Source organism: Prunus dulcis, chromosome 8 (genome assembly GCF_902201215.1).
Source record: "Prunus dulcis chromosome 8, ALMONDv2, whole genome shotgun sequence".
Taxonomy (NCBI): Eukaryota; Viridiplantae; Streptophyta; class Magnoliopsida; order Rosales; family Rosaceae; genus Prunus; species Prunus dulcis.
In genome coordinates, this window is record NC_047657.1 from 18233317 (window position 1) to 18258935 (window position 25619).

Below are 25619 nucleotides of genomic sequence, written 5' to 3' on the forward strand. Positions count from 1 at the left end.
GGTGGCACCGGAATCAGTGAGCCACACCGGAGAGGAACCTGAAGAACAGGATGACTGAGAAGCAGAATTGAGCACTGTGTGCATGGCTTGCAGAGAAGGTTGCGGAGCCCGAAACTGTGAAGGTGTGAATGATGAATGCTGAGGAGGAGCTTGATATGTAGTATACTGCAAATTCTGTGGTTGCACAGGATAGGATGACCGTGGAGAATATGAAGCAGTGGTATGCAGTCCAATATAGTTTGGACCCTTATCATTATAGAAGCAATACCAGGTGGGATGATTACTTCTACCACAGATGTGACAATTGGGTTTCTCATGAGAAGCCCCACAAAATGGTGCAGTGTGTCCCTCAGAGTTGCATAATTGACAGATTTGAATCATGGGTGCAGAAGGACTTCCAAATTGTTGACCAGGTGATTGACCAAGAACTCCAGGATTAGAGTTGGGAAGCACATGTGCCATAGGGGAAAACACTGGTCTAGAATTATAAAATCTAGATCCCTGAGTGAATCTGCCTCTACCCTTGTTCTTGTTCCCATTATAAGGTGTAAAACCTCTAGTGGCCACCTGAGATGGACCAAGAGTCGAGGAGAAATTCTGAGGCTGAAAAGGAGGCCCTTTTGTGGAAGTAGAACCTGTATTAGCAACCATAGCTGTCAAAAGAGGAGGATGAACTGAATGTTCAACAATGATTTCCTCTGCAAGTAACTGTGAGCGAAAATCTTTCAGGGAAATCACACTTTCACGCCCCCGTATAACACATCTGAAAGTGTTATACTCAGCAGGTAGTCCATTCAAGGCAAGAATGACAATGTCTTCATCCGCAAAGTATACCCCAGCAGCAGAAAGATAGTCCCTAGCTTCTTTAATGCGATGAAGATATTGAGATATTGAATCAGAACCCTTTTTAATTGTTTGCAAATTAGATTTCATCTGAAAAATGCTAGTCCGAGATACAGTGGAAAATTGTTCTTTTAGCCTAATCCACAGATCCTTGGAGCTAGTGCTACCAATCGCACAGGACATAGCAATAGGTGACAATGTTGCAGTGATCAATTGCATAATAGCTCTATCATGCATTTTCCATACTATATATTCATCAGTTGGAGAAGAAGAAATGATACCAGATTCATCAGAGGTCGAACCGTGTTGAGATGGGCAAGGGATCGAACCATCAACATACCCCATGATTCCATTGCTATCAAGCAAAAGTTGCATCTGAAAGTTCCAATTGAGGTAGTTCGAATCATCCAGCCTGACATTAACAGACGTAGAAATGGAGGAAATAAGGGCCGTAATTGGAGATTGAAGCAACTGAAGCTGCGAAGCAGTCACCATCGGGATTGCAAGATCAACACGTGAGTGAGACAATACAACAAACACTTGCTGTGCAAGATTCAGAAAGGACCGATCAAGAAAGGAATATAAACACGAAACCCTAGAAAATTTCAGAAAGCAGAAAGTGGAGAAGACGAAGTATTGAATCGGAGAAAGACAATGAGCCGAATCAGAGAATGCGGAAGCAACAGAGGATCGAAAAACTTCAAGCGTAAGCAACAATGGCGATTGATACCATGTTAATCTATATCAGCAGATCAAACATATACTATAATCTTGTATATTGAATCAAGAGCAGAGAGAGAGAGAGAGAGAAGCTAGAGAGAGAAGCTAGAGAGAAAAATCTGATATATTCACTTTATCAATTAGTAATTACATGAGAAAGTCTTCTATATAGTTACAGATAACAAACAAATTAACTACTACAGTAAGATTATGACATGTGTCACAATCTAAAGCACTATACTCTAACACTTATCACGGGTGACTAAGTTACGTAACGTGTACGATGAACTCATGAGTGTGTGACATCCAGAAATCTCTCCTCATAAAAGGTCAATTCCAGCAGATACTATAAATTTGCGCGTGAAGAGAGTCTTAATCGATGGAAACTTACAACTGTAAATACAACAAATCTAGTCAGTATGGAAGAGAGAAATGAATTTAAATTATAGAAGGATATTCTTAGGGCTTTCATGTGAACATTAGTCAAACTAAGCTTGACCCCTTGATCCCTTGCTAAACTCAGAAGTTAATTGCATTTAAAACGACATTTTGTAGGACCTTATTATCTCCTTATCATTACTACTATAGGCTAAGCCCCTGGTCAAAAGTGAAGGAAGTTGAGGTGGCAATGGAGGGAGTAGCGCAACTCCTTATAAGCCCTTACTAGGTTTCTCAACTTTCCAATGTGAGACTCTTTATCTTCACATTCTCACATCCCCCGGCACGTGTGACGAATTTTCAAGCCTAATACATGGGCAACTCATATTAGGTGACATGGAGCACGTGTGGCCGTTGGGCTTTCACACGTAGACTAACCTGGCTCTGATATCATGCTAAAATATGAATATGGTTTGAATTTTAGGTTAAGTTTTATTCTTCTCCATGAGAATGTATATATAAGAGTTTACATGAGTGCTTTACAAGAAAATAGATACAGTAATGATAGTATCTCCTAATTATACAATAATTTGTCAACTATATAAAATAAGAAAGTAAATCTCCTTGATTAATCAAGAAAATAAATCTCCTTAATTAATAAGGAGACTCACGTCAACAAAAAAATCTTCAAAATAACTCGATCAACAAGTTAACTTTCTATATATATCCTAGACTCATCTGTTGGGTTCTCCCAGGTTGTCTCCACCTGTGATTAGCAAATATTAAAGTTAAATTAATAGTATAAACACGCCTAAGTCATTGATCAAAGGCTCTCCGTACGTCGTGATCAAATTTAGCAGACAAAAACAAAGCCATCCTTCTCATAATCTTCTCTGCTAATGACCATTGAGATGAAACGACAACGTAGCTTACTGTTTTCTCTTAACTCATTATATATTTCTGGCTCATCCCCCATAACACGTTGGACTTTGAACAATTGCCCCCTGTTCCAACTACAATTAATTTTAATAAAAATCCTAATTAATTACCCCACAAGCAATTGTGTGTATATATATATCTTAATTAAAATTTTATAGTGAAGCTTTTCTGCCTACTTTTGTTCCTCCATCATCAAGCAAGAGGGCTTTCAATGCCTTTTGTTTGTTCTCAGAACCGAAGTCGATGTTTCATGTGTTTGAAGTTTGAACATCCAGAGGAATATGGCCTCTTAATCAATTATACTATAAACGAAGCTTCAATTAATAATTAAGAGCTTAATTAAACTTTCTCAATCATTTCAACTTTATAATTGATCTTTTTGAAGCCGAGTTACATCAAGATATATTACAGTGTTTTTTTTGCCAAAGTTAAAATGGGAAGGGGAAAACTCACACACACGACTATCATGGAGACTTAAACTCAGGACCATTTGAGAGCATACTAAAGATCTGGGTTAATTCAACTAACACCCCATTATTAAAGTATATTACAATTGGGTTTCATGTAACTTATTAGCTGACTTAAAACAAACATGAAGAAGTTGTTGATATATTTTCTTCTAGATTGAAACCAAAGTATACCCTATATGTGGGTAATCATCCACACGTGCCATGGCCCATATGCAACCTGGATGTCGGGCTTTGACTGGTCAAAGAGGAACAAAACTTAGCCCCATTTTCAAATATAATCTTTTGCTTAACATAATTTAAATAAACCTTCTATGTGATAATGTGATGAAGGATTTTAATTAGCTTTATTATTTTGGTATTTTTCTTTTTAATAGTGTATGAAAGAGGTTTTAAATTTGAATCTTTTTGTGTTTCATGATAATAATAAAATAAAAACTTTAATTTGTGGAAACATGTTGTATTATTACTGAATTTTCAATACAAATGAGTGACATATATATTTGTTGGAATATAAAGTTTGGATAAAGAAAAAAGAAAGAAAAAAGATGCAATACTATTTTAATTGAGACGAAGGGGGATTTTATCGATCAACTCAATTGGAAGCAATGCAAGACTACAAATTCCAAAGTGAATATAGTATACTCTCATTATTGGCAAAAATATGTTGTTACCAATGCAATTCTGACACAATAATTGGGCATGACATCGAAATAATAACCAATTGGCTATATAATTTATTGGTTTGGGCATGAAATCGAAAAAATAATCTCCTTGCCAATTTGCACTTTTAATTATCAAGTACTAGAATCTTTGAAGGTGCTAACCCATACACTCCAACGCTGAAATGCACACTATCTGTTTTTCCTATATGGTACGGCACACATTGGAGTGTAAGTTATATTATATAGTTTATGAATCGATAAACCGATGGACTCGGCTAAATTGAGGCAGTTAAATCAACAAAAATCTCAAAAGTACAATTTTTGTTTCATTTTAGACTAAAACCCTAACGAATTACACTTTTTTTTTTTTCATCTTTCTCTTTATCTTCTCTCTTCATCATCTCTACATTTCACCCCTTTCTTCTTCCCTATCCCACTTTGTAGGTCATCTCTCTTTTCCTTTACAGTGTGATCTCATCAACCTCTTATCTTTATATTGCCTCAAACGGTCTCTCTCTCATTATCGTCTTGCCTTAAGTGGTCAGACCAAACCTAGTTGTCGTCTTGGATGAGTCGTCAACTATGGCAACACAGGAAAACGCCTTGGACTTCTTATAATTATACTTAACGAAATAAAATCGTGTATGAATGATCACTCCAATTTGATTTTGAGGTGAAACTAGATATATACGACTCGTGCTTATAAAAGCAATGCTAAGCATCCGTTGCTCACACATCACACACTCGAGTGTTGATGATTGTCGCTTGTAAAATCCACAATTAATTTATTAATCTTGATAGTATGCTGTTTATTATGATTTAAGCACGTACGGTAGGATCCCAAGGTTAATAAAATATGAGATTTGGCGTAGTAATAATTTGCAAGTTATTGACCAGAGGTCTTGTAAGTTTCCTACTGACAGTTTCAGAACTTGGAACAGAGCTGGGTCATGACTCTTATTTTATCGTTTTGCTAATCCTCTAGCTGGTGGTGATGTGGCGATTGCTAGCGTGGGACCCCCAGGTCTGAAAGAAATAGTGCCACTCGTGCGGCGTGTCAACATCATAATTGAAGGAAGCAAAGAGATAGATTCCATTTCGCGATTTCTTATTCACCACGTGCACCGCAATCCCGAGGAATATTAACGGCTGTCTCTCAGCCTTTGTCATCTTGCTCTCTTTTATTCAACTTTTTAATTTTAAAATAAAGAAACAAAATAATTCTAATTTTCTACCTTAACAATTTGGTTGTTCTTATACTATTTGAAATTACCATAACAACCAAAAAAAATTGTTATTTACACTAAAATTATAATAATAACACAAATACCCAATCACTTGAAATGTGCACGGTATCCATTTACAAGACTAGAACATAACTTATCGACAACTTACACATAATCGTCTCATCCATCTTCCTTTCATTTTGATTAAAAATAATGACAAAATAGGTCGTTTCAAGCGCATCTTTTATGGTTGTTCTATTTCACTCCCACCTCCACCCCCAACCCCAGCCGCACCCACGCCCCATCCCCGAGCCTTACTTGCCACCCAACACCCCCCTTCCTAACCTCTCTCTCTCTCTCTCTCTCTCTCTCTCTCTCTCTCTAAGTTTACGCTTTTTTATACGGTTTTCTAAACAGATGATCATCTCATAACCTAATAATGGGTGCAATATTTATTTTAAAAAATGGTTCCAATAAAGTACTTGCATGCATTGAGATTTTCACAATTATTATTAAGGGGTAGAAAAAGAAAAAGGAAAAGACACAAAAAACTGTGAGCAATGCCCGAACCCACATAATGTATGGCTTTAGCATCACATGAAACATATATGCAATTAGGGTTCTCTATATTTCTTTAATTATCCCTAAAAGTTTGTAGACAAAGTTTAGACAGATGTGTACACAATTGGTGTCCTCCTTTATAGATTAGTTGAATTCCTTCCATATACATCAAAGTCGAAAAGCAATTATTTGATTAATATTATCCCCTCTTAATTAATTTGTATGCCTTCTTGTCGCCAACATTCCTCTGCCTTTTCATTTCCATGCCCAAGTGGCCAACAAATGCACATTACTCAAAGTCATTCCTCCTTTGTGGTAATGGCTGCCAATGAGGTCCTTGGCACCGTGCCATGCTCAAACCCCTCCTGATGACAGGTGCCATTTGCAATTCATATCCCATTTGGATTTGGGATTATAATTCCGGGTTTTGCTTTAACAGTGCAAGTACATTGATTCGGTAAAGTTAAATTAATGAGATGTATTAACCAAGAAACAAATTAAAAGGAAGATGTTATGTGAAACCCAATTCTTTTCTCTAACGACGTTCTTTTTCAAATCTCTCACTATTTTACACGGATGAATTTCACAATATCATGAATCTCATCTCATCACTCGAGAAAGTTGAAAAACTTTAACGTATAGTAGATCACAAAGATTGTGGGTTAGTACTAGTGTGAAGGACCACATATGCACAAACTCTTAGCCATAGAAGCAAACAGAAAAATGGGATTAATTAGCTATTTAGCAGCTGTTTTTATTTGTATTTCTGCTATAAATGATAGAAGCAAGCAGAAAAAAAAATGGGAGCTGGAAAGAAGAGGAGGAGAGGGGGGGGAGGAGTGGTATTTATTTAATAAGTTAGGGTGTCATTATTAAGTTTGGGGGGGTGTGGGGCTAAGCGCACGTCTACATGTTTGTAGCTGTGGGTGACAAACCAAAAGTGATTAAGATTATATAAGATTACTTAATTATTAATACACTGTATTGCTCAGACAAACCGTGACTCCATAACTTAAACAAAGCAAAGAAGAGAAACGGAAAGGAGCAGAAAAATCCTCTCTCTCTCTCCCCCTAATGTTTCTGCTTCCCTGGGCACCAAACGTTGCATTTCAGTGTCATTATCTCTTGTTTCATTCATTCTTCGAATATGCTTTTTAATTTTTAGTTTTCTTTATCTTGCACGAACCAATTTGGTATTGTATATGCCCAATGAATCCAAATAATCACATTGGCACATTCCACCAAATATGTTTTAACATTCAATTAAATTGATCACGCGCTTATTGGATCTGATTAAAAATGTTCTTCCTTCGATTTGTGGAACTCCGTACTAATTAACTATTGAAATACTTTTGTCTCCCATTTCTATAATTTAAGAGGAACGGTCCAGCAGTTCCCCAACCTGGGTTTTGATTACTTAATCAATTCTCTTATCCAGCTAATCAAATAGTTAGTAATGTGAGCTTGTCTAATGACCGCAATTTTGTCCGGCGTTGTTTAAATAAAACCCTAGACCAATCCAAATTTTACCATTCAAATCCGTCTTAATTTTTTTTTTTTTTTTTAGGGCTAATTATGCTACATTTGTTGCAAGTATATATGAATAGTAGATGCTTTGCAGAGAGGTTTAAAATTAAATATGGGTTCTATTTGATAATTAATGTGGCTCTACATGTATTACTAACCAACTACATATACAAAGAATGAAGCTAAAATTGATAGAAATGGGGTTGGTTTGTGGTATAGCTCTTTTGTCGTATAAGGATGTAGAATGGAATCTAATATGAGAATGGGAGCATAGAAATTTGAGATGGAAGGTAAAGGGATAAAAATAATGAAGTATGTTCCCCATTAAGGGGACCTAATGCAATTAATTAATGATTATTTTATAATCAACTCCACTCTTCCTCTTGTGTTTATAAACATGGTGGTGATAATGCTGAGCACAAATGAAGCTAGCTAACAGAGCAAAAATCACCAACAAAAAACAAAAAACCCTCCCAATTAAAAAAGATCATCAAAACCATGGCTGGTTCTGGTTCTCCTTGTGGAGCCTGCAAGTTCTTGAGAAGAAAATGTGTGAGAGGGTGTATTTTTGCTCCTTATTTCTGCCATGAACAGGGAGCTACCCATTTTTCTGCCATCCACAAGGTTTTTGGCGCAAGCAATGTGTCGAAGCTTTTAGCTCACCTTCCGTTGAGCGATCGTTGCGAAGCCGCGGTGACAATATCATATGAAGCTCAAGCCAGACTTCAAGATCCCATATATGGCTGTGTTTCACATATTTTTGCTCTCCAACAGCAGGTTAATCAATTTAGTACCCTTTGACCTTGAACTTGTGGAAAAAATATATAAAACCTAATTGGGTTTTTGTTCAGATTGTATGTTCAAGTAACTGATGAATATATGCTTTTGGTTTGAACTTTTCAGGTGGTCAACTTACAAGCACAGTTAGCTTCCCTCAAGGATCAAGCAGCTCAAAGCTTTGTCAATGGCTCTGCTGTAGCAAACCCTAATGAGAAATTTTATGGGAAACTTCCTTCTCACACTGAGGAAGCTCAAAGTTGGTTTCATGAGTTGGAAAATTCATCAAACTCCATGCCACAGTTCAATTCAACCCACATCAAGAATCCTGGAACTACATCATACTATGAGAATGAAATTATGAATTCAAATAACTCTGTTAATGGGAGTTACGAAAATTCAGTGAATATCCCAGAAGAAAATGTTTCATATGGCAGCTTCGAAGAGGGCACTTCTCATTCCATGTCTTCTTTTGGCATGCAAACAAATTACAACAGGCAATGGGGTTTTCAGGATGCTGATGAACTTCAATCAGTGGCTTTCAGCTACATTCACCAGCATTCATGAGGTGACGGCCTGTCGATGAGTATACTGGTGCAAGAGTTCTATATATATCATCAGTTAAAATGACTGTGTTCAGTTTTGAATTTCATCTCTGCATACTTAGAAACATGCGCTTTAAAATTTGTTGCTGATAGTTAAGCTGGGGATTATATTGAACCCTAGAAATGTTAATACGAGTGGAAACCCTACCTATTATATATGTTTAAGCTAGTGTAATTTTTTTATGTTAGTAGAAGAATAATAGTTTCATTTCTCTGAGTCTCTGACAGGACTGGATAGATCTCATGATATCCTGATTGAGCTATCTTTCTTTGTTTATTGGACCTAATGTAGACCTAGATTTTTGACCTAGCAGTTTGCTTTGTCAATACCCCTTCATATATAAACCTAGTTTGTTGCATTTCAAAAATTAATTATCTTGCAAGGTGCAATTATATTCTATTGTTTAATTTGATCTCATCACCTACTGGACAAATCTAATGGCCAGAGCTAACTAGACAAGAGAAAATTCTCTCTCTCTCTCTCTCTCTCTCTCTCTCTCTCTCTCTCTCTCTCTCTCTCTCTCTCCCCAATAGAATTGCTTAAACAATGAGATCAAATAGGAATTTAACGGTCAAAGATTTACTAGGTGCAACTAGCTGCACTTAGCTAGCTAGCTCAATTCTCTACTCACACTGAGTGTGACCTAGTGACTCCATCTCCAGCTGATAAATTCCTTGTTTTCTTACTTTATTTTCCTTTTCCTTCTGAAAACTATCTAAGCAACATGGATGTGGAAGAAGTTATTAATAATGACTGCAACATCGTCTCATATTTTGGAGTATTATAATTAGAATGAGGTAGGTACCTCAAATTTAGAAATGCCCCTGATCCCAATGGAATCAAAAGTCTTTCTTTTCTTGTGTATATATGTCATTGGAACTTGATGAAAGCTAGGAAACCCAACTCTGGTAGTCTTGACTATCTCCTTTTTCAAAATCTTGTCTTTCCCAAATTTCATTCCATGATTTCTTGAAAAACATGCAAATATATATACATCTGAATACCACATATATTATTCTCTATCTGTAAGGGAAAAGCTAGAACTTGAATCTTTCCAGTGTAGTAGTACGCTTTCAACATCTTATTTATCTTATTCTTGATATTAAGTCCTCATCAGTAGTGCTGCAAATCTGTTTTGAGTTGCATGCTATGGCTCTTTCTAGTTTTCTCCAAATCAAGATTTAGTAGGTCTGAAAAATATGAATCAAACCTTGAGATTCATAGCTCAAATTTCAACTAGAATATATATATGGCTCTCTCTCTCTACTTGTTAGCAGCAATATGTTGCACTGTTGAAACCCTAGCTATCTTTTGAAAGGATTTCATTTTCGTTCTTCTAATACGCCCGTTATATTTATATCAATTTTGTTATATGAATACCTATAGAAATTAATGTTGATCAAATTAACAAAGTAAGAAATGTGATTGCTAATTATGAGATTAACCTATGAATTGTGAAGTGTATATATTTTATGTTACCCGTACTTTGAGGTATATCTTTTATCATATCAAACGTAGTGGTGAGAAGTCCACTACCCCCAAGTTTCAGGGGTTACAAAACTCTGTTTGATGTATAATCCTTCCATAGAAAGGGGAAGTGGTTTTCTACTATGAATTTCTTCCTCAATAAAACCCCCAGAAGGATTTTTTTACAGGAGGATAGATTAATTACTATATGTATATACTTTCAAGGCATATGCATTATTCATAATTTCAGACAATTGCTTTAGGTATTAATTGCCAATATTTTTCTGCCAGACTAGGTATTATATTAAGGGTACCCAATTTCTTAATTTTGGCTTGTATTGTATGTATATGAACCTCATGTACTTGTAGGGTAGATTGGGGTTTCGACTAGCTAGCTGAAAATAGTGTGTTGATCAGTTCTGAACTAATTAACGAAGATTAGCGATGCGTATTACGATTTACTAATTTTTAGCTTGGCTGAAAACTACTTGGATCAAAAGCCACATTAATATGCATGGCTACGAGTGTTGTGTCGTGTCCATATATACAATCAGATTAACTTGTGTGAAACGGGAAAAATACTGTTTTTATATCTCCAATCAATCACTGACTGTCACGTGAAAAAATTATCACGCATAACATTGCCGTGTTTGGCCGAAAATAGCAAAACAATGTTATTCCCATTTCACACAAGTGTTTCCCAAGTACAATTCTCTAACAATGACAACTTTTTTGCCCTTCAAGAAGCAAAAAATAAAATTTTCAAAAAGGTTGGTAAAATTTGGTCTTGCTTCCTCAGTCAAAACTCCCGATTCAATTGGATCAAAATCCTTAGTAGATCCAACCCAGGAAGGTTGCACAATATGGTCCATAGGCAAAGTAGATATGAAAGCCCATTCAAGGCATCTCACCCATAAAGAAAAAAAATTAAAAATTAAAACGAGGCAAATTAGTGGCCAAAATAGACAAAATCTTATGTTTGTTGGAGAAGGACCAATCGAATTGTAGCTGGTTTTTGAAGGCTAAAAAGAGAATGTCCAATAATACATCATTCAAAATCAAGTTTTGTTACAACAAAATTATTGCCAAACTACCTACATAACAAAAAATAATAATTTGAAAAAAATGAACACATTGATTGATTCATTTCTTTTGAATGAGAAGACAAAATCATCCACATTGCAACTTTAGAGTGAAGTATACAAAAGTACACTTGAAAAGTTAAAAACCCCTCCAAAGGAAAAAAAAAAACACACAAAGCACACAACAAGAAGAAGATTGGCCATTTACGCACAAGACGCAGCAGCACAAAGCTCAATGATCCAATTTAAATCATGCAGCGCCCAAACTTTCTTTTCTTCTTCATCATCTTCTTCTTTTCCATCTTTTTCTTTGTCGTAAAACTGCAGAAGTGTCAATAATGCTTTTTTTTTAAAAGCTAGAAACGGCACGAACATGTTGTAAAGAGACAATTACACAGGGCCCCACCTTACATCGGATGGCTTACAGTCCACGTGTGTGTGCATCTGTAGTCAACAGTCAAACTTTTGGTATGTTTTTTAAACCCCAGAGGCAATGCCCCCTCATGCTTTTCTTTAGCTTAGTTCACAAGTTCAAGTTTCAACCCTTCAACTTTCTTTATCATTTTTTCCCTTACTCGATTTCATTTTTTATTGCACCCAAAATTATATGCTCTCTCATTTCCCTTTTCTTTTTCTTTTTCTTTTTTTTAAAGGCTTCAACAAAACTACCTTTAAGAACTATTGGTTACAAATTTTAAAAAAATAAAAACTCATGTCATGTCATTATGTCTAGATTTGATTATGACTACCAAACGTCTTGTTCTTGGCGAACTTGTGCCACAATATTGATCCTTTTTTGGCCAACAACAACAATATTAATGGTAGTTAAGAAGGATGTATTTTAATAATTATAAGGAGCCAGTGATAAAATTTTCCAAATTTAAATCAAACCTTAGTATGTGGGAAGCATTTGTCAAGATTCAAACTCATATTATAGCTAGCATGTGCTCTTCATTTCTTCTTCTTTTAAGAAGAAAACTATGGCAAGGAAGAGAGAGACCACACTACTTTTTGAAGCTCTTAGTTTTCTTCTCCTCTATTTTCTACCAAAGTTCAAATTTTTCTTGTCTTCTTTTTTGGTTCTCAGTTCACCTTTTGCCAAAAGCTTTGTCGATTTGAAGTACTCACATTCAATGATCGCTCATCACCCAAATATTTTATTATTAATTGTTTCTGATTTTTTTTAAAAAGTTGAACTGATGGAGTGGTGAGGGTCGATGTGTACATATGTTCTACAGGTGCATTTTCTATATTTTATTTATTTATTTATTTTCCACAGTGCATGCAATTGTTTGTTTTAGTGGACACAAAGCATTTGTTTAATGCCAAAGAGGCAGAGACAAAGTATGAAAGTGGTTACAGGCCGCTTGACTGGACTGGCTGCGAATTTAGTTTCTACGCCACAGTTTTGGGCCCGAAGAAATTATAATCCATTATTTCATCCAGTTAACTGTGGCCTCACAGCCATTATTTATTTAATTTCCATGAACCCTAATTTTTTTATTTTATAAATATCTTGTGACTTTATTTCTTATGTATATATTTTTATAACACATCTGAAGGGCTAATTGGATGTATAGATTCTTGGTCAAATGTCAAATAGCGTTGCGGATCACTGTATAGTGTTTACTTTGTTCGACATTAACGGATGAAGGAATTCGAATTTGTGACCTCTTTTAACGTTAAAAGGAAAAATATTACTAAACTATAAATTATTGTCGATAGGATCATTTTTAGCCTGATGATAAGAAGGCCATCAATCTTTTCATAGATGGGAAAGGTTAGGCTAGTTTCGATTAAAGATTAATATGTCTTAATTTGCTTAGAAATAATTATAAGGTTTGGAGAACCAAACACTTTGCCTAATTGGTTTGACACATTAAAGTTGCCGAGGTGCTAACTAATGATGCAGCTGTGCATTCAATCAAGGGGACACTTTGTCTATATATAGGAATACAAAATCATAGGTATGATAATATTTAAATTAGATTAGAGTACTAATGTTAGGTGAACTTATTAGAACAAAAACCTCAAGCTAGCAAGTGGGGCCATTAACTACTCACATCAAGGCTCAAGCGTGTGTTTAGCCTTTAACTACAATCATACCATTCACTTGATCTTCCCCTAATCAATCACAATGTCAAACCCTAGCTCCTAGGGGATGTATAATAAGAGCATCTCCAAGAGTAATAACAAATTAAACTTTTTAAATTGAAATTTGTTGACTTATGTGGCAATTTGAATCGGTTTATTTGCTATTTGAATAATTTTTGCTTAACAGATTCTTCAATTCAATTAATGCAATATCATTATGTGGCAATTTGAAGAGGTTTTATTTTTCCAAAGTAAAATTAAATGATTTGAAGAGGTTGCAGCTTTGATGACTGAGTTTAACAAGGCTGTGGGAGAGATTTTTTATGATGTGACTCACCTATTTGAGCATCCAAAAGTGAACGAAGAAGCTATTGGAGATGTTCAAAGAGTCCATTAACATTGAGAGAAAGCTCCTAAATTTGTATTTGATAGATTTAGTGTTTTTTCAAATATAAGCAATATTAGGGAAGAGGGAATCAAACACAGGATTTGGGGTGCATCTATTTAACAACATGGTAGATAAGTTACATGGGTGCAGTTATTTATTTAATTTTCCTAATTAGTAATGACTAATACTATCAGGGAGATGTACCAATCATCTTGATTGAGAAGGAAACGATTAAACTAATCTTGGGATTCCCAGGAATATAGAAGGTGTAGATGTCTCATATGCCTTTGCATGCCATTGCAAAATCATATAGAATAGAACAGATATTAGACACCATTTGTAACTAGAGGCACCATTAGGTTCAAATTTAAACACATGTTTAATTTTTATTTCTGCAAGTGTAATTGAACCTTAGCTAAACCATGGAAAATAGGTTAAGATATTTAAATTGTAGAGTGCTCAAACGTATAATCATTTGTATTTAACGGAGGAGGGGAGGACAATAGTTGAACTTTTGTGTTGAAGGTAGCATCATCACTGAAGTTATAAGCCAGGCCAAACGTACCATTGTTGAATTTGATAAGGAAAGATGCAATTAACAATTCAGGATGACTCGGATTTCAAGGTTTTTCTTCAATAATGTCAATGTGGTGTACTCTAATATAGTCACTCAATAAAGACTACATTATCTTAGTAAGATTAAAGTTGATTATTTCAATTAGCCAAGTAATTTATGCACCTGAAGTACTAATTAATAATTTAAGTATACAGCAGAGAGAGAGAGAGAGAGAGAGAGAGAGAGAGAGAGGTCTATTCTAGATTTTATGACTTAAGGTGCTAATTTCTTGTTCTTCAAACAAAAAGACAAGCTCAGTATATACATCTTTGGGCATAGCACATCTGAAAGACCAGTCATATGACTCATAATCTTGAAAGAAACATGATGACAGATTGATTCAGTTTCTCATCATTCTGAGGGCCAGTGCCTGAAGCTCCCCCAAGTCACCATTGTATGGTCTCTTCTTAGAACAAGCTTGGTATGAGAACTCATCTCTGCTGCTTTGTATCTCCTGCATATTCATAGCAATATCACTGCAGTTGTGGTCAATGGATTCAAGCGAGCTCTGAGGTGAAATAGGATTCATGTAACTTGGATAATTTGGAAAGTTTGTGACTCCGTTCACATTCCCTGGCCACTGAGTGCTCTCTATGTTCCTTGAATCAACAAGGCTCTGGTGAGCCAGTTGAGCCTTTACTTGCATCAATTGTGCTTGCAAACATGCCACCTATGAGTGATAAATACTAATTGTTAGACCATGATATGAAAAGGGTTGGCTTAATGCAACCAAAAAACAAAAGGGTTTGCTTAATTCATCCAAAAAACATAGGGGTTGGCTTAATGCAACCAAACAACCAAAAAACAGAAGGGTTTGCTTAATTCATCCAAAAAACATAGGGGTTGGCTTAATGCAACCCAAAAACAAAAGGGTTTGCTTAATTCATCCAAAACACAAAAGGTTGGCTTAATTCAACCAAAAAAGAAAAGGGTTAAGCTTAATTGGCACAAAAATTGAGACCTTTTTGGTAAGTACCTGTTGTTGCAGGGCAAAAATGTGAGCCACACATCCATAAACAGGATCTCTGATTCTTGCTTGAGCTTCATAGGCAATTGTGACAACAGCTTCACAACGATCATGAACAGGGACATGCAACAACAATTTGGACACATTGCTAGCACCAAACACTTTGTGAATGGCAGCAAATCGAGCAGGCCCTTGCTCAGAGCAAAAATAAGGTGCAAAGATACAGTCAGAGGCACACTTTCTCCTCAGAAACTTGCATGCCCCACAAGGAGAGCCAGTGCCAGAGCCATTACTGCCAGCCCCAGAAGCCATTTTTGGGTTTGGTAGAGAATAAGAGACTGTATTTCACCCAAAAAAATAGAATAAGAGAGTGAGTGATTGAGTGAAAATTGGGACAGAGAGAGAGAGAGAGAGGGGTTAAAATATTTTTAGGCACACGAGCACACTAGGAAATGGTGCACATAGAGAAGAGTTATATGACTTTGGGGTTAATGGGGTTGGGTTGAAGGAGGAAAGTGGGGCATTGAGAAACATAAAAGGGGGGGTCTTATAAGAAATGTGAACGGGGGACAAGGAAGGTCTGTGTGTTGGGTTCTAAGGGGACATTTCTTAATGGTTTTGTAATCTGATGGGGCTACTTTCTTTAAGGCTTTCAACTTACTCTCATACAATTTTTTTTTTCCTTTCTTTTATCTTTCAATGGTTAAGAGTTTGATTAACATTTTTTTATGTGAAGTTTGATTTTGTTGGTTTGAATATGTTTATATTTTCCGCCGAACGCCGCACCTGGGAACTGCTGCAATTTGTCGCCTTGTGGCATACCTGCTGGTATTTTTCTACCGACAATTACTAATGATTCAGTTACCATGAGCAATATAGATGAGAAAAATGCTTATAATATGGCAAGAGGAGGAGGTATAATTTATTGAACTATAAATTATTAATTTGCTATACAATAATCATGCTTAATTCCTTTAAACAAGTTGAAGACTTCAAACTTTTGGGAATCCTGGTGGAGAAAAACTGGTCCTGCTTTGGTTTCGTTTTGCGTTGCAGTTTGCTTGAGGTTTTGGAAATTGGGTTTTGTCAGATGAGATGAGATCAGAAAATGATGATGGGACTGGGGCTCTCTTGGAGATGAAGGTTTCATTGAGCTTTTTCAAGTGTGGAAGATGATTATGGAGTTAGTTGCAGTTTGTGCTTTTCTCGTGCGTTATACATGCCACCATTTATCACATCAGACAAAAGAGAAGCCAACTCAAAAGTCTTAAAAGTGGTTTACTATAACGCCATCGTTTTCTCCAGACATCTATCACAAATTAAATGCACATTTGTTTGCTTGCTGCACTCACTTTACTGGCCTCAACCACAACCACAAGTACTGCAAAGCAGTATTTCATTTTCTGGACCTTATTTACTTACACCAAACAAGAAATTTCTGTATCAGTTGCTAACCAAAACTTGGTGTAATAAGTTGGTTTTTTGGTATGCAATGGACTTGTAGTTTAAGTGTTTGAATCTCTCCTCGTTTAATGTCCCTAAAAAAAAAGGTTGATTTTCTAGTAAATTTTTCTTTAGGATCTTTCATATTGAGAGGGGCAATAATATTAATAAACTCACATACACCACATGAATGTTAGGACTCGAACCCTAAAATCCAAGACCTTTCTTGTTAAGAGCAATTGCTTCAAACCACTATACTAGTGGTCCTTTGCGGTTTTCTTGTATTATTGTTTGTTAATTCATCCCAGTTGCTGCAGTCCTTTGTTAATTAGGAAAGAAAAACCAGTTCAATTAGCAACTAGTCTAAGTGATATAAATGACATGACCAACCCAAAATGGAACTTGGTCAGTCCAAGTATATGACCAGATTTGTGCAAGGGGTAAATGCAACGAACGGATGAAATCATAGGACAGGTGCCTCAGAGAGTCAGAGTTATTGTTGACCAGCTGTAGAGAACAGAGCAAGAAGACCTGCCACCTCCTTTGGGTGCATATATAAAAATGCTGGGCTATGTCAGCAAAGGCAGAAGAAGGCTCAACTCCATGAGTAGGGCTCGTCATTCTAACAAAGGAAAATGGCTGTTTGTACCAAAAGTTACATTCCCATATCACAGATTCACAATTCTTAGCTTAGCTCAGCTCTGCTGCTGCATGCATAGCTTATTTGCCAGCTCTTACCACCAGATCACACGAACGATCGGCAGTAATTGAATATTGAAAAAAAGAAGGGAAAAAAAAAAATCCTATCCGTTCACACATGACGTTTGCAGCTTAGCTACATTTATTTGGAGTCAAATTTGGATCATCATCAAGCACATGGCACACATGCATAGCTGCCTCCAATATCCCATATAGAGAAGACTTTAGAACCAACAAACACCTTTCAGTTCATCCCTGGTTTAACGCAGGCACAATCGGTTACATAATTTTCTTTCACTCGTAGCTTTGGATGACCTTAAGAGAAACACCACCTTTATCCATTTCTTCATCTTCTTTATTAGAGGGTTCATAACAAAACCAACTTACAGAAAACTTTTGGCCCAGTTGGGGATGATTTAAAAACATCCCTATTTATGTTTCCATAGAAACAGTCCAGTTCAGGTTTTTGGTCTGAGTTCCCATAACGATTTTGGGAGGGAAGAAGCCCATATATCGTAGAATGATGATATACTCTGGTAACATATATCATGGTAACATATATATATATATACAAAAGGGTTCATTGACAAAAAATAAAAAATAAGTGCATTATATAGCCACAAGAGAGAGCAAAATGCCCAAAGGGTTTGATTCCATTACTGGAAAAACATTCTCTGCAATGCCAGAAGCAAAAGTTAAAAGATCTCACACAATCCCCAAAATAGATTTTATTGATATGAACATTCAAAACCCAGAACAGAGAAACATCGTGTGAGTTTCTGAGCACACCACCACACTGTACACCAGGGCCAAAATACTGGACACCATTATGTCTCCCTCACCTCTTGTGATGAAACCTCACCTTCAACAGGAATTGCATCTTAACCTGTTCATAGATGTCAACACCCAGTTAAGTTACTATATGTCTCCAAAACAAGTGAAAAAATAGTCACAAGTGGTAATGACCAACAAGAACAAAGCTTAGAACTTACTTGAGCTTTATCATAAACAATGTACTCGTTATACATTAGCTCAGAGGCCTTGATATTTGATGGCACTGGTTTTCCACAAGGCACGATGACATCGTCCTTCCATTTTACATACTCCGACTCCTGAGGTATTTTCTTGCCAAGCCCCTTTGTAGAGTGCTTTCCTTTAGGAGGTTTGTCCATATACTAGAGGATAGTAGCATACAAATAAGTTAGATGGGTAAAAGTCACAGCAGAAATGGCAGGTTTGATGTATCTGTATGGGATTATTTTTTTGTCCACACTGTCCACACACCAAAACTACAAACTCTTAGGGTGCATAAGAGCCTCCACATACTTCACTGAAGTTATACATGACAAGTATATACCACTAGTTCAAATGAGCAGGCGAACACTGTCAAACTACAATTAGAATATTCAAAACACACAATCAAAGCACATAAAAAGATAATGGAAAATGTCCTCACCGTAGCCTTCTTGAGCTCATGGACCTCCCCCAAGGCAACTTCACTTAGAAGCATGAGGCCCACAGGATTCTTCTTGTCTGTATAGCAATACTGAGCACTCTTACTGACAAGGTCAGCAAAGTAAATCCCCTTGCCAAACTGTAATGCGAAATGTTTATGCTTTTAGTCTTGCAGAAAAAGCATAGACACTACAACTGTGTACACGCAGAGGCACACAAAACATAATACATAAATAGACATAAATGTGTAGAGAGAGAGAGAGAGAGAGAGAGAGAGAGAACCATATAACCAGTAGCAGGAGCTTCAGGAGGAGCTATTCTCAGTCCTTGGCTAAGTATGCCCACAAAATTTGTAAACCGAGAACCTGGGAGTATAAAATTATTAGTTCTATTTCTACTCTTGATTATAGGTCCTAATACATTTAGTAGTAGATTTTACGAAAGATTTCAAGGAACTATAGTCGTTCCCATCTCACAGCACACAAAAATCATTATATGAAGTTCATAGGCAGCGAAACTAACCATGCCAAAGAAGCATTCTGTTGTTAAGCTTTTTCCGATAGGGAGCAAATTTATCAAATTCCCCTTCCCTTTCAAGAGCAAAAACTTCTTCAAGCTCAAGGCTCCAATCCTGATATTATCATAAGAAGCCAGACACAAGATTTAGAAAAATATATCAATTGACATAAATGTTGAGTATATAGAAAAGGTCACCAACATAGTACACTCGGAACCCAGGTATCAAGATGCAAACCCACCGTATGTGTAGGGGCATGAGTAGTAAGAAGATATTTTTTAATCAACTGAAAATCTTCACTATCATGAGGAATTGGATCAATATCACACCGGAGCTTCCTATACTTCTCATCAAGGGAGTCATCGGTATCAGCATCAAAACCAACTAATCTGGAAGCAATTTCAATGTCCTGGAGAGCTTCTAGCATTTTCACCTGCCAAGGATACAAAAAAGCTGTATAAACATCTTATGCCTTGCTTGTAAGTTGTAACTATGCAGACTTGCCAAAATCAGTTGCAATCTCTCATTACAGCAGTAACTTTAGCATCAACGTCTTTAAATATGTCAAACTTTAGCATCATGAAAAAATTAATATTTCAATCCCTCTGGTAAAAAAAATTAATGAGCCCTAACATAAATAGTAATATAAGCAATCCGTTAAGGAGAGATTGCCATCATCAACCAAAAAAAAACCCAAAAATAAATCATTTAAATTCATGCATATTACATATAGGTTCAGAAAAACATGAAAGATGTAACCACACAGATCCTTATGTACCTTTGACTTAAAATCATCCTCATCTCTAATAACACGTGGATGTATGGAAGGTATCACAGTGAAAAATCGATTGCTTGCATCTACAATCAAGCTCTCTTTAATGGAAGGAGCATGGCCATTACTATTCAACAGATTCTGTATTTCCGTTAATGCTTCAAACCCTGAACAAAGAGATCAGAAAAGGAAAATAAGGACTGGAGGAAAGGGCACAAGACTTTATTATGCAAACTACTAAACATTAAACTTGAAAATAGAACAGTTTGATATCTGAACTCTACAGAAAATTGAAGAGATTCTCTTATCAATAATTACCCTTTTGGATATTGCTTTTACTCAATTTCCCAAGTGGCATTTCTGACATATTTATCTCAAATTCCATCATGGCAGCTCTGCAAAACTTAAACTTAGTCTCATAGACATACAATTCATAGATAGATAAAAAAAAGATGGAAGAGAGAGAGAGAAACAAATATTGAAACTAAATTTTTTAAACCTGTATGTTTCAACATTGAAAAGCATCTTCATCAATTCTGCTAAAGGAGGAGCTAGTTTGCTGGCTGCATTGTTCTGATTTTTCTTGGAAACCTGTTTGTTAACCCCATAATCCTACAAATTCCAATTTTTAATCAAATAAACTTTAAGAAAAAGAAAATACAGAAACAATGATTCACACCAAGGATGGGTCCTTCACATTTGAGGATAATTATAAAAGAAATAAAAGAATAAGCAGTACAATATCCAATGGAAAGAATCTGCCAGGTTGCTTCTGAAAATTTTGTTTTTGCTCCCATGCTTCCCACGAATTCCCAGTCTTCTCAAGGAACAAACGTTTAAATTCACAGATCGCATCTGATTTCGACATATCTTCCAGTTTGTTACCTCCAATTTTATCATTCCCCACTCGTCCCCATTTACGAAACACATAGCAGTCTGAACTCTTATCATCTTGTATAATTTGGAGAATGTAGTAACTAAATAGAAAAGGGAGACAGCAAGAAAGAGTTAGAAATCAGAATTTATAACAAACATTATCAAAAGAAAAGGCCCAACTAACTACAAGTATATTGAGAAGTAATAGGCCCTAATAGGAGTTCCGAATACTTATTTTAAAAGCAAAACTAACTGCAAGTGATGGGTAAACTAATACAGAAAAGTTTAACTTCCAATACTGTAGAATAATGATTTTATCCCTTTAGAGAAGAAAAAAATTGATAAGCACACAATAATGCTTTCATCGGAACTTAAGTTCAGAAGTAAACTGCAAATTCAAGGGACTACTTCCACAAGGATTTGCTCTAATAGTTTATCTTAAAACATGATGGCCAATGCATGAGGATCCGAGGCAAGAAACGATACTAGCAACTTAAGTTCAAGAAATGAGTAGTGCCAATTGATGTGGAAAACAACAAGATCAATTCCAGAAAATTGATTAACAAGAAAGATAGAACAAACCAAATGCACCTGTTAACACCAGTTGATAAATCAGACATGCTTAAGGTCGTATTGTAGATGCTTTTCTCATCCTCAAGTATATGACATGTATCTTGCAGACCAGAAGATTCATGAACAGCACTTCGGCCTTTCACTTTGACAGTGACCATGCTAGAGGCTACACCAACAACTTCAACTTTGTACAGATCAAATGGAAGCTTCTTCTGTTTTTTAAAGCAATCAACCAGATAATCCTCCCTAACAATTGGTAATTTCATTCTCCTGAAAATGCAACTTATCCCAGTCAAAAACCAAGGTAGAAATACACTCAAGAGTCAAGACCGGCAATTTGATAGCATCTTAACCTTGCTTTTCTCATCTCAGCATCCTTATCATCAAGAGCTCCACTCACAACTAAGCAATTAGTATCTGCACTTTAATTTGTTTAACAAAATAACTAATGTTATGCATCTTTAAGTCAACAGATACAGCTATAATCCAAAGAAGGCAAGGCACTAAATCAAATTATGTGCAAGAAAAGCACATGCCTTTCTTGATCTTCGAATGAACCAGTCCAGCTACACCCTCAATTTGTCTACTCCATTCTTCCTGCACAATCACCCTTAATGAAATTGATAGACCGAAGTAAAAGTGCAGAAAAAAAAATTTCCACAGATACTATGAATTAAATACACATAAAAGGAACAAATGATCATGCCATGGATTCTTTTGGTAATCCACGAAAAGCAACTTTCAAATCTGCCAAGCTTGCACTGTTAGATGACTGAGATTGGCCATTGAAAGCTTGACTTCCAGAAGGTTTGTTAGGTGTTGATGGAGGCAGTATCCGCACAGGTTTCTCAACCTTTTGTGATTTAAACCACTGCAAAATAAAAAACAAAAAACAATAATAACTTAAGCCATAACTTGGATCCCTACATACAGGACATAAGTTGTAATTAAATACCTTATTAAGATATTGATTGTCTGTATCTTCTGGGACTTTCCACTTCCATTCAAGGCGTTCAGGTTCCTCAGTAGAGTAAGAACACTTACTCCACTCTGATATGTAGCCATGGCACCGGTACATGCCCCCAGAATAACGAAGAAAACCAGAACAGATTGGGCATCTACTAAGTGCTCCAAACATCATTCCATCAGCGCTAAACAAGTACAACAATAAAGAGTTAATCAACCTCAAGTTATTTAGATGAAAAACTAGTGATCCACTTACAGATGATAATCAGCTAAGGACAATTAGTAGATCGAATTCAAGCATACTGAACAAATCAAGCAACAACATTCAACAAGATTATTCTACGCAATCCACTACAAAACAAGACAAATGCATAAAAGCATTTATGGAGAAACAAAATTTAAAAATAATAACAAAAAGCCAGTTTGAAAAAGTGAAATTTACAAAAATAAAATTGAAAAAATGAACCTAAAGGGAGGAAAAAAAAGACAAAAGTAACACAATTTCCACAGCTAGAACATAGATAATATTACCAGCGCTCACGCAAATCAAGCTCTGATCCTGTTGAATCTTGAACATTTGCTTCAAGCATTTCACGCAACTCAGCAGTCGTCACATGCTTTTTAAGATCATCTTTCAGTGCCCACAGCTCTTTAGATTGGGCCTCCAGTTTACTCTCCAGATCAGTAGCATCCCTCACGGACACATCCCTGTTCATTGACACATCTCCTTCCAACCTAGCAACTTTTGACTTCTGATCACCACCACTACCTTTTCTTCGTTTTGTGACAGTGTTAGACGTTGACTGTTGCAGAAATTCTTTATCCTCTTGTTCCTCAGTTTTCTTGCCTGAAAGGATGACTACTATAAGAGGAAAAACAATAGCGACTGACAAACAAAAGATAACTGCTTATTACTGCATAGAAACAACCTACAATAAAAACAAAATGAACTTCATACCACCTCTTGCATTAGAAGGAACCTTCTTAACCAAGGCACGTACAGCTGCCTGATCAGCAACTGGGAGGGTCTCCCATCCAGACAACTTCTCCACTTCGGTGGATGGTGATAATTCCATGAAACAGTTGGCATGGTGCCATGCCAGGCCCCTAGGTCCTTGACCTTCAGGCTTGGTTGATATACGGACCTTAAAATGGAATAAAAAGCAATCATGCAGAGTAGTCAACTTCAATTATGCTTTATGAACTAGAATTGGAGAAAGATGTTGTATCTTATATACAATGATAATATACATTTCTATTAAAATAAGCTAACATTTTCTTTATAAATTGGGACTAAAGCTTGCCACAGAACCATAGAATATTGTTGTGGTGTGTCTGGGCAGACATGAGAGAGAGAGAGAGAGAGAGAGAGAGAGAGAGAGGATGCTGGGAAGACACTTCGGCTGGTAACTCAACAAGTTTCAGCTTTCTTGTCTTGAACGTGTTCAATCATACACTAGTGTGCCACCCAAAAGAAAAATGGTTTCAATTCATCTTTATCAAAATTGAAAACTTACTTTTGATTTACAGATTTCATTTCTCACACGATAGATCCAAAGAAATCTACCAAACCCAACTAATACAAAAATGTACTTACTGAGCATATAAAAGATAGAGATAAACAATTACCAACCTCTGCTTTTAAAATCTTTTGGTTGCAGCTCTTGCAAGTAGCACGAGAAGTTGGTGAAACTTCAATACCACTACTGATCTTGCTTGTTGTTGTTGTTGCTGTTGTTATTGTATCTGGGGGTCCACCACTTTGTACATAATTTCTAATTTCCTTCTGATCTTCCCAACGAAGGAGCTCTAGGCCTTCAACATCATCGGTTCTAGATGCAAGACACAGGCGTATCAGTTAATCACTGCATTCATCCACTTCACTCAACGGAAAAATGATAAATATGGGAATAATACATACGATTTTATCTGCTTTGCTTTCTTCATTATGCAATCAGCATGGTTCCACATCTGATTCAGAAAACAAAAACAAGCCAAACATTTATACATGTAGTACTTTTTGGGGAAAGGTGCTGAGAAAATAAGAAGGCTGATGAAGAAAACACAAGTACAGCAATGTAAATTCATAAAGCACCATTTTATTCAAGGGGAAAAGGAGAAGTTTTTAAGCAGAAGAAAATTTCTGCTGTTTTGCAGATTTTAGGAAACTTCTTTCTAGAGAATATTCTTCTTGATTATGTTTTGAACAAGACTTCGACTTTACACAAGAGCTGCAAAACTTGTCCCAAAGAAAACTTTTCCGTTCAAGCAAACATCAGAAAGCGTTTCTTATAATCCAATTACATAACCCAAGAATGCTAAACAATGTGAAAAGACCAACATAAAGGTCCTGATTTTTTTTTTGGGACGAATAAAGGTCCTAACTTTGTACTAACAAAAAGGCAAGCTAAATGAAAATGTAGCAGAATATACAAAGAAAATAAACCCATGTGTTAGAAATTAAAATCAACACATAATCGATGTTTCCAAGCTAAGAGGTGTGAAAGTATAGCAAAAATAACAGGGTTTCTTGCAATCTTTCTTGACTTTCTTGTGTTATCGTTTGGGTGATAATAGTGACAAATGACAATACAGTGGAAGTGAAATGAGGGTGGTAAGAGAGAGAGAGAGAGGACAGTACAGGCATGAAGCCGTCGAATTGGGTGGCCGTGACCATCTTGCCAAGGCGAAGCTTCTCTTTCTCAATGGGGGATTTACAGGTCTTGCATGATGATCTCGACGACTTGGCATACTCCACCTTCCATGGCTTCGGGGGCTGAGGGTTCGCCATTCTCTCTATCTCTCTTCTCTCTCTCCGGGAAGTGAGACGGACTGGTATTGAACTTTCTTTTACCACTGACACTCGGAGCTCCGCGGGGCTGCTTGTCGCTTGCTGTCTGTCTAGCTTTAAGAAGCTTTCTTAAGAAGGTGCTTGCTTAACATCCACATATTTTGACGGATCCGACCCGGCCCATATCTGTACTAGGTTATTTTG

At 36.4% G+C, this 25619-nt stretch overlaps 3 protein-coding genes across 4 annotated transcripts; 1 reads left to right on the plus strand and 2 right to left on the minus strand.

Moving 5' to 3' along the window:
• The first annotated feature begins 7824 nt into the window (after window positions 1-7824).
• LOC117638853 (LOB domain-containing protein 29-like) lies at window positions 7825-8670 on the plus strand. The gene is made up of 2 exons (XM_034374008.1): window positions 7825-8103; window positions 8230-8670. Exons 1-2 carry the CDS (start codon window positions 7825-7827, stop codon window positions 8668-8670), a joined length of 720 nt encoding a protein of 239 aa, XP_034229899.1.
• Window positions 8671-14565: 5895 nt separating this feature from the next.
• LOC117638129 (LOB domain-containing protein 16) lies at window positions 14566-15818 on the minus strand. Its single transcript, XM_034373236.1, has 2 exons — window positions 15333-15818; window positions 14566-15026 (listed from the first exon to the last, which is right to left on the minus strand). Exons 1-2 carry the CDS (start codon window positions 15633-15635, stop codon window positions 14697-14699), a joined length of 633 nt encoding a protein of 210 aa, XP_034229127.1. The 5' UTR covers window positions 15636-15818; the 3' UTR covers window positions 14566-14696.
• Window positions 15819-18059: 2241 nt separating this feature from the next.
• LOC117636573 (poly [ADP-ribose] polymerase 1) lies at window positions 18060-25552 on the minus strand. 2 transcript variants are annotated; one of them, XM_034371135.1, is made up of 20 exons: window positions 25266-25552; window positions 24546-24595; window positions 24258-24456; window positions 23583-23769; window positions 23156-23471; window positions 22614-22809; window positions 22365-22529; window positions 22195-22255; window positions 22012-22075; window positions 21677-21928; window positions 20949-21186; window positions 20709-20821; window positions 20528-20604; window positions 20216-20376; window positions 19679-19870; window positions 19443-19551; window positions 19203-19285; window positions 18922-19059; window positions 18458-18640; window positions 18060-18351 (listed from the first exon to the last, which is right to left on the minus strand). In XM_034371135.1, the coding sequence occupies exons 1-20, from the start codon at window positions 25413-25415 to the stop codon at window positions 18304-18306; spliced, it is 2982 nt and encodes a 993-aa protein (XP_034227026.1). In that variant the 5' UTR covers window positions 25416-25552; the 3' UTR covers window positions 18060-18303. The 2 variants fall into 2 exon arrangements, with proteins under 2 accessions (XP_034227026.1, XP_034227027.1); XM_034371136.1 differs by having other exon boundaries at window positions 23586-23769; window positions 25266-25524.
• Window positions 25553-25619: the final 67 nt, after the last annotated feature.

Excerpts from the sequence above, each read along its gene's own strand:
- LOC117638853 (XM_034374008.1), top strand. The coding sequence starts at position 7,825 with ATGGCTGGTTCTGGTTCTCCTTGTGGAGCCTGCAAGTTCTTGAGAAGA. Across the intron at positions 8,104-8,229 it reads TTTTTGCTCTCCAACAGCAG|GTGGTCAACTTACAAGCACA; the intron begins GTTAATCAATTT and ends TGAACTTTTCAG.
- LOC117638129 (XM_034373236.1), bottom strand. The coding sequence starts at position 15,635 with ATGGCTTCTGGGGCTGGCAGTAATGGCTCTGGCACTGGCTCTCCTTGT. Across the intron at positions 15,027-15,332 it reads TTTTTGCCCTGCAACAACAG|GTGGCATGTTTGCAAGCACA; the intron begins GTACTTACCAAA and ends TATCACTCATAG.
- LOC117636573 (XM_034371135.1), bottom strand. The coding sequence starts at position 25,415 with ATGGCGAACCCTCAGCCCCCGAAGCCATGGAAGGTGGAGTATGCCAAG. Across the intron at positions 22,256-22,364 it reads GATTACCAAAAGAATCCATG|GAAGAATGGAGTAGACAAAT; the intron begins GCATGATCATTT and ends GTGATTGTGCAG. Across the intron at positions 19,286-19,442 it reads CAGAATGCTTCTTTGGCATG|GTTCTCGGTTTACAAATTTT; the intron begins GTTAGTTTCGCT and ends TTATACTCCCAG.